Raw genomic sequence first — 9,508 nt, forward strand, 5'->3', positions numbered from 1 at the left:
ACACAGTGGCTGGCATAATATAAGTGCTCAATAAATAGTAGGTATGCCTATAATTTAAAATGTTAGCTGTGAGAAGTTAGACATTTAGAATTCTTTTAAAAGGGGAGAGTCAACAATAGGGGTAGTTATGAAATCGAGGGACATTTTGATGTCTTGTCTTTATTCCCTAAAGGGCTCAAGTTGAATGATTCAAACATGTGTGAGCACAAACTTTCATGAGCATAAGCATATAAAGAACACCAGGTTCTAGAGTCTCATACTTGTAATCCTAGCCACTAAGGAGACTGAAATCTGAGGGTCCAGGTTCAAAGCCAGACGAGGCAGAAAAATCCATGAAACTCTTGTCTCTAATTCACTAGCAAAAGGTTAGAAATGAAGCTTTGGCTCAAGTAGTAGAGTACTATTCCTGGGCCAAAAACTAAGCGACAGCTCTCAGACGCTGAGTTCAGCCCTGGTACTCAGAAAAATATAGATAGATGATAAATAGATAACAGAAAATATATCTACTCAGAGAAATTAGAAACATATGTATGCTCAGGGGTATATTGAAAAGGATGTGATACATGTTAAATTTACTAAGTCAGTAATGTGATATCATTTTAGACACATTCAAGCAATATCTTTTTGCTATATTTATTTGATCCTCTAAATAAAGATAGCTCACACATTCTATTTCTCAGCCATTGAAACCAGTTAAGGATGCATACATTATTATTACAGCAAAGCATAACGATCCAGCTTCTACTTTTGAGACTGTAAGTTTAATGTGACTTGATCAAGGCTATGATGATGAAGCCAAGGTGTGAGACCTGATTTATATGAATCTCTAATCTGTGTTTCTTTTGTTTGTTTGTTTGTTTATATCTTAAGCAAATGAATCTTTCTAAAACACCTTGATCAAAATATTAAAGAAGACAGGATTGGAATAAAAAGATGGGTTAATAGTACAACAGGCTTGATCAGGACAAAGATGTAGTGCAGAACTTACATTTAAGCACAGAAGAAAAAGTAACATAAAAATTCATCACAGACCGTTTATTAACTCTAAATAATGTACTGCATAATCAGCATCTGGAATGCATACATAATTTTACATATACCTTGCAACTGATTGATAAATCATTCTCAGATCCCAATACAAATATTTTCAGCCATGTCTTTTAATAATAGGCAGGTGTTTGAGATTAATATATTCTTTCAACAAACATTAATTTGAGTCCCTTACCTTGTGCTAAAGGTTTTCCAGGTGCTAGGAATACAAATGTGATGTGATTTGTTTCTATTAATATGGGATCATTATTTATAACAATTTCTCTGGAAAAATAATTAGAGTAGTTTTCTGACATCCTCCTGTTAGTGCAGTAGAACATGGGAGGGAGGATGCTGTTGTTGCCTCAGGAATTGAATGCACCCACATTATATCTCAACACAAAAGGTTCTTGTAAGTGGGCATATACATGTGTATACTATTTTACAGTCAAGGATCTCTCAAGGCTGCGCTTCCATAGGGGTTGTAATATTTGCCCAAGAAAATACAGATATGCAAAAACTCTAGGCTTCACTTAGAATAATACAGGGGTAGGCTTTTCTGCTTCCTTTCAAATTTCCACAATGGAATTATAATCATCTATTAGAAAGATAGAGATTGTTCCATTTGTGTGGAAATGCAAAGACCAGAAAAGACTATAGTAGGGGAAGTAAGCCAGACACAGAGAGACAAAGGTTGAATGGTTTCTCTCATTTGTGGCAGATAAAATGTGCCTAGAAATCTATAAGCAAATACACTGGGTGATATGCAAATGATTACAAATAAATTCACAGAAGTATGAAAACCTCTATGAAGAGCTCAAATAGTATAACCCTTTTGGAAAGATCACATCAAAGCCCAACAAAATCAATACCAGGAAATGGGTACATCTAAGAGGGGGTGGAGCCAGGAGGAGAGAGGAAGAGGAAGGAAAGGAGTAAGGGGAGGAGCATGCAGTAGAGCATATTCATTGTGTCTATCACACACACACACAAAAAGTAAGGGAAAGGGTAGGTCCAAGTGAAATGAAAATGTTGAAAGGGGTGCCACTGATCAAGATGCATTGTGCCCATAAACTGATTTTTTTTATCTGGCATCTCCTTAATACAACTAATTAAAGATAAGTTAAAAAGTAAATTAAGCTGCGTGCCAATGGCTCCTAGCTACTCAGGAGGCTGAGATCTGAGGATCACAGTTTGAAGCCAGCCCAGACAGTAAAGTCTATGAGACTCTTATCTCCAATTAACCACCAGAAAAATAGCCAGAAGTGGTGCTGTGTGGTAGCTCAAGTGATACGCTAGCCTTGAGCACAAAGAGTCTCAGGGACAGCATCCAGGCCCTGAGTTAAAGCCACAGGACCAGCTAAAACTAAATAAGTAAATAAAAATTAAATCATTTAAAAACTCCTTCCCAGGAAAGGTTTCCTGATGCACGCTCATCCCATAGACTACCCTCCTGAATCTTCCATCCTGAGCCACAATGGTGTTCTGACTTCAAACCAATCCCTATACAGAGCTAGAATTTCCTTGTTTTGTCTCTGCACAAAAGATTTTTGAATTGAAAACAAGCTGGTCATGAAAACCTCTGTAATACAAGTAAACACCATTTAGTAGGTGGCCATGAGGAGAAAAGGTAGAAGCTTGTGTGGTTTAAGAATTGATGATTTGGGCTGGGAAGCTGGCTCAGTGGTGGAGCGCTTGCTTTGCATGCATGAGGCCCTGGGTTCGATTCCCCAGCATCACATAAGCAAAAAGAAAAAAAGCCGGAAGTGGTGCTGTGGCTCAAGTGGTAGAGCGCTAGCCTTGAGCTGAAGAGCTGAGGGACAGCGCCCAGGCCCAGAGTTCAGGCCCATGACCGGACCACCCCCCCCCAAAAAAAAAAGAATTCATGATTTAAGATGCTGTTGAGGAAGACTGCCCTTTCCCCTGCCTTGCTTTTATGTCTGAGGAAGTTTGTCATTGTTGTTGTTCCTACATGGCCAAAAGAAGAAGAAAAAGAAACAAAAAACTTCTTGGAAAAAGTCAATAATCAAAGATGGTAGAATGATTTCTTTTTTCAGTCATTCATGAGCCTGAACTCTGGGCCTAGACATTGTCCCTCAGCTCTGCAGCTCAAGGCTAGTGCTACCACTTGAGCCACAGTGCCACTTGTGGCTTTTTCTGCTTATGTGGTACTGAGGAATTGAACCCAGGGCCTCATGCATGCAAGACAAGCACTTTACCACTGAGCCACCTTCCCAGAATGAATTTTTTGTTTGTTATTTAAGTGGAAGAATACCTTGTCGAAATATTGAAAATTGACTGAAACATGATGGAAACAGAAATCAGGCTGAGCTCAAGCACTTGGAGCCTTATGATTTCTTCCCTTTTATGGTCCTGGGAATTAAAGTCAAATGTACTGTCACCTAGCTAAACTCCTTGTCTCTGCAAAACATTTTCTGTTTTCTTTTTGGGAGCATATCTGGTTTGAACTTAGGGCCTCATGCTTGTGAGGCATGTATGCTACCACTTGAGCCACTCTACCAGATCTTCTGGTGGTTGTTATGTTAAAGGTAGGGTATTGCTTTATACCCATGCTGACCTAGACTGCGATCTTCATATTTGGTTTTCCTCACTTTGCTTAAACTCCTGTCTCCCTATCTCTGTCTCCCAAGTACCTAGGATTACAGGCTTGAGCCATTGTGCCTGGTGTAAAATTATATCAATAATTCAGCTTCAATTTTTTTATAATTATACTTTTCCCTCACTTGAAGCATTTCTATTGTAACTTAGGAAAAAGTAGACCATGTACATATATTTTGTATAATTGTTAATATATTCCAGAAAGGCTTTGCCTCCTTTTCTAGTAATTGTTTTACAAAGAAGGAATATAATTTCGAAAGACTTGTGGATACTCCCAAGCCATCCTTTCTTACTTGTAAGACTAGCAAGAAATATCTGACGTTCTCAGATACCAGTGGAGAAACATCAGAAATATTTAATGGCATTGAACTTTCATCATTGCTGAAAAAAATCACTTTTTTTGGTTAAGGAGTACTTGAACTAGCTTGTGCACATTTTCATAAAACCTGACTTAAACTAGTTCAGAGATCTAACAAAGAATGTGGTTTTATATATACCAGCATACTTTCCTTCTCCCTTTAACAGTGAAGAGGTAGAATCTACCCTCCTGGAGTAGGAAGCACTTTCCTAGGCTTTTCATGGGGGAAAGTTTACTCCAGATTGTGTTGACCAGTTGACCAGATTGTGTTGCCTTTCATATCACAAAGGGACTAGCAGGCTGGAAATTCAGGGACATGATGAGATGATGCTCCTCCCTCTCATTCACATGGCTTTTATACTCCATACAACAAATCCCATTGTAAAGGGAAATCATTTCCAGCTTTTACTTGTTCCTCTGTGTCTACATTATTGAGGAACAACTTAGCCTGTCAGGATGAAGATACAGATAGGGTGGCCATCTGTGAAGCAGAGATATTGAAGTATGCTCTGCCTATATCCTAGGAGTATTCATATCTAAAACAAGTCAACAAGGGTGCATTCATTCATTCATTTAACATTTCTTTATTTATCTTATTACCCATAAGTAGTTGTGTAAAGTGGTTTCAATTCGACATGTCAGACTGTGAGTCTACTGCATCTTGATCAGCGTCACCCCTTACCTCATTCTGTCATGTTTCTGAGTGCTCTCCACTGCATCCTCTGTTAATCTACATGCAAATCTGGGTATGAAGTACATTGAGTAGCTAAATTGCAGTGACCTCCTTTAATCTTAAATCAAACATCATGTTGATGGTGGTCAAGAAAAGGGTCCATCTAACCCCTAGTTTGGGTCTCTTTCAGATTCAAACTCAGATGACTTTGACCCTGCTTCCACCAAGAGCAAGTATGACTCTCTGGATTTTGATAGTTTATTGAAAGAAGCTCAGAGAAGCTTGCGCAGGTAACGTGTCCCCCTGGCTGAGGATGAGAGAGAGAGACGGGGAATACCTCACGGACAGCGCGTCCTTCCCTGACAGACTATTGCAAGTCACACTTAGAAATCTCTCCTACTTTACACACTCTGTACAAAAGCAAAACAAAACAACAACAATACAACAAGAACAACCACAGCAACAACAACAATGGTTTACATGAACACAGCTGCTGAAGAGGCAAGAGACAGAAAAAAAAATATCCAGTAAGCACATGTGTATTCATGGGTGTCAGCTTTGCTTTCCCTGAAGTCTCTCAGTGACTGTGTGTGTATGTATGTGTGTGTGTGCACGCGTGCATGCACGCATGCACGTGCACATGCATATGTGGCTTGGGAAAATGTGTGTGTGTGTGTGTGTGGTGTGTGTGTGTACATGCGAGCATTGGGGACACCTGAGTGGAACGTGCAAGGGCAAACCACTTCAAATGGCAGCAGTTCCATGAAGACACACTTAAAACCTAGAACTTCAAAATGTTCATATTCTATACAAAAGGAGATATTATATATATAGATATAGATATAGATAGATAGATATATCTATAAACTTAAAAAGGAAAGAAAACTAACCATCAAACCACAAACCACCCTAAAACGACACTGCTGATGTCCGGCATCAGCCTCTGTACTGATTATTTAAGAAAGTGCAAAACCAACTTGAAGCAAGCTTTCTCTCATAACACAATGACTCTGACAATCCCGAAGGAAACCACAGGTTCCACCGAACTAATATCCTCTCTCTCTGTCTCTCTCCCTCCCTGTCTCCCTCCCTATATCCCTCCTTTTCTCTCTCTCTCTCTCTCTCTCTCTCTCTCTCTCTCTCTCTCTCTCTCTCTCTCTCTCTCTCTCTCTCTCTCCCTCCTTCCTTCCATCCCTCTCTTTCTCTCTCTCCCTCTCTCCCTCTTTCCCTCCCTTTCTTCTTTTTTTTCCTTTTGCCATGGAATCTTGGTGGGAGAGGTAACTGCAGGCACCAGAATGCTAAACTTTCCTAACATTTTGAAGTTTCTGTAGTTCATCCTTGTCCTGACACCCATGTAAAATGTCCAAAATGTTGATCTCTTCCACTGCAGATTTTAAAAGCCTTGTCAATGGTCAAGCAGGCAGCGTGTTCAGCAGCTCCCTCTGAGGAGTGGACACGATGTTATAAAATTGATGAGAGTTGAGCAGAACTCTCTGGGTGTGTTCCGATAGTGTCACTGCTGCATTCTCTGATGTAGTTAAGTATTTACAGATGTTAAATGGAGTATTTTTATTTTATGTATATACTATACAACGATGTTCTTCTTTTGTTACAGCTATGCACTGTAAATGCAGCCTTCTTTTCAAAAACTGCTCAATTTTTCTTAATCAAGAATATTCAAATGTAATTATGAGGTGAAACAATTATTGTACACTAACCTATTTAGAAGCTGAACTTACTGCTTATATATATATTTGATTGTAAAAACAAAAACAACCAAACAACACAAAAGACAGTGTGTATGTCCATTGAGTGCAACCACAACCAATGATGCTTTACGTACTTCATCCCTTCCTAGGTACGCTTCGATCTAAACATCTTGTCAAAAAGAAAAAATATCCTAGTTCCCTAAAGGTATTAACTACTTCTGCGATATTTTTCCACATTTTCTTGTTGCTTGTTTTTCTTTGAAGTTTTATACACTGGATTTGTTAGGGGAATGAAATTTTCTCATCTAAAATTTTTCTAGAAGATACCATGATTTTATGTAAAGTCTCTCAATGGGTAACCATTACAAAATGTTTTTATTTTCTCTATCAACAGTAGTTTTGAAACTAGAGGTCAAAAATCTTTTTAAAATGCTGTTCTGTTTTAATTTTTTGTGATTTTAATTTGATACAAAAATGCTGAAGTAATAATTACAGTATGATTTTTACAATAATTAATGTGTGTCTGAAGACTATCTTTGAAGCCAGTATCTCTTTCCCTTGGCAGAGTATGATGATGGTATCTATCTGTATTTTTTATAGTTATGCATCCTGTATAAATACTGATATTTCATTCCTTTGTTTACTAAAGAGACATATTTATCAGTTGCAGATAGCCTATTTATTATAAATTATGAGCTGATGAAAATAATAAAGCCAGTGGAAATTTTCTACCTAGGATGCATGGCAGTTGTCAGGTTGGAGTGTAAGTTGTTCTTTTGGGAAAAAAAAAAACAAAAAACAAAAACTCGGCTTTTGCAGAAGCAGTGTGCTTAATTGCACTAGCATGGCCTCTGACGTGACCATCATGTTGTTTCTTGATGACATTGCTTCTGCTAAATTCAATAATAAAAAAAAAAAAACCCTTCAGAAAACAACCTTCATTCCGACCATCCGGATTTCGTCTCAGTCTGGAGTCCCGGCTATGGAATTCACTAAAGTTTGGAATTGTGTATTCAAGTTTCCAAATTGAGATTCGGTTGCTGTTCGGCTGACATGACTTTTCTGGAAGATGTGTGATACCTACTACTTAATGGTACTTTTTTTTTTCCTTTCTCTCACCCAACACGATCTTATGAGATGGGTTTCACCCCCAGGCCGATGCAGCTAATTTGATAGCTGCGTTCATTTATCACCAGCATATTGTGTTCTGAGTGGATCCACCGTCTGTCCTGTCGGATGCTTGCTCGAGTTTTTTGGCTTCTTATTTCTAAGTAGATAGAAAGCAATAAAAAAATACTATGAAATAAAAGAACTTTGTTCACAGGTTCTGCGTTACAATAGTAACACATCTTTAATCCGCCTAATTCTTGCTGTTCTGTAGGTTAAATGCAGGTATTTTAACTCTTTGTGAACGCCAAACTCAAGTTTACAGTCTTTCTTTCTGAATTTTGAGTATCTTCTGTTGTAGAATAATAATAAAAAGACTATTAAGAGCAATAAATTATTTTTAAGAAATCGATATTTAGTAAATCCTATTATGTGTCCAAGGACCAGATGCGTTCTCTATTTTGCCTTTCAATATATGTGATCCAATTTTAAATACATTCTCTCTTTATTTTTTCCCCTGAATTGTTGACATGAGTGAGCTACTTGGTTTCTTTCTTTACTTATCGAGAGGTAACACTATAGATGTCATGGTGAGGATTAATTTATTCCCCGACTTTGGGCCTGACGAATAATGTTCCCATGAAGAGAGTTTTCCTCTGTGACCTCGAATTTTATCTAAAAATGAGTGGAGCTCTCATATCTTATGCAGACACTGTGGGTAACCCATCAAACTGTAAGCTGTGTTCTTTTGAATTTTTTAAAAATCTTTTTGAGGGGGGAAAAGACTATTTCAGTAGGGCACATGCACCCCATTATCATTGGAAGCAAATTTTGGCATAGATCTATAGGAGATTTTTTTAGATGACCGTGGGCCCTTGCCTTCGTACTGTGTGGTTAAGTACCACGTCAACAATTTCGGTGACTGAACTGGTGCTTTTGAAATGTGGGGGTTTTCACTAAAGAGATGAAGCAGAAAATAATTCTTCCAGTGCAACACAATCCTTTTTTTTTCTTTTCTTGCTAAACAACTCTGTGAACAACAGTTGAGCTGTCAACATTCATGCAGCAGAGAGGAAACTTTGCACTATTGGGGGTATGATGCTTAGGTCAGCTGGAAAAAAAAGAAGCCTTTTCATGCCTTTAGATGTGAGCTTACAGTAGGTAATGATTATGTGTCCTTTTTTTCTGATGGCTGTAACGAGAACTTCAATCACTGTAGTCTAAGACCTGATCTATAGATGACCTAGAATAGCCATGTGATATAATGTGATGATTCTAAATTTGTACCTATGTGACAGACATTTTCAATAATGTGAACTGCTGATTTGATGGAGCTACTTTAAGATTTGTAGGTGAAAGTGTAACACTGTCGGTTGAACTTAACGCTGAAGGGAAAGTGAGCGATGAGTTGAGCCCTGACTGGGCTCCTTTTCCACCTGCCAATTCTACATGTATTGTTGTGGTTTTATTCATTGTATGAAAATTCCTGTGATTTTTTTTAAATGTGCAGTACACATCAGCCTCACTGAGCTAATAAAGGGAAACGAATGTTTCAAACCTACTTCTGCTTTTCTTATTTATCGGAACCAAACTGCTGGTCACGTTTCTCAGATCAGTACACATTACTCGCTTATAATTATTCTCGTTCCTCTCTGGCTGCTTCTCCCTTCCTCCCTTCATTTCCATATTCATGGACGCATTTCAGCTCTGAGGAACCAGGCACCTCTTGTGTTTTACCTTGTCTTCTTTCAAACCATAGGGGTAGACAGACGTGATGATTTCTATAATGCACTTTGAGAGGTGGAAAGTGACCTGAGATTTTACCAAATGGATTATCTTATTTTTGCATTTCACCCTGGAAAGTGTGTATTTTTAAATTATGAGCTATTTCCTGTAAGGAGAAGGCAGCCACATATTCAGTGTAGAAAGTGATCCTATGCTACATGGATTTGGGTATTTTTATTTTCAAAGACTGGACTCAAGATCTAGTCCTCATTATGGTCAAGTCACCAG

The 9,508-nt window shown here is 38.3% G+C and overlaps 1 protein-coding gene across 4 annotated transcripts in view; it reads left to right on the plus strand.

The window, feature by feature from the left end:
• The window catches only part of Ppargc1a (PPARG coactivator 1 alpha), a 649,949-nt gene extending 640,893 nt beyond the window's left edge, over positions 1 to 9,056 (plus strand). For all 4 annotated transcript variants that reach the window (XM_070012853.1, XM_070012854.1, XM_070012852.1 and 1 more), the window contains one exon: positions 4,870 to 9,056. In XM_070012853.1, the coding sequence (XP_069868954.1) occupies positions 4,870 to 4,973 (104 nt within the window). In that variant the 3' untranslated portion in view covers positions 4,974 to 9,056. The remainder of the gene's footprint in view (positions 1 to 4,869) is intronic.
• Positions 9,057 to 9,508: the final 452 nt, after the last annotated feature.

Source organism: Dipodomys merriami, unplaced genomic scaffold, assembly GCF_024711535.1.
Source record: "Dipodomys merriami isolate MVZ:Mamm:240054 unplaced genomic scaffold, mDipMer1.0.p SCAF_9, whole genome shotgun sequence".
In the NCBI taxonomy this organism is placed as follows: Eukaryota; Metazoa; Chordata; class Mammalia; order Rodentia; family Heteromyidae; genus Dipodomys; species Dipodomys merriami.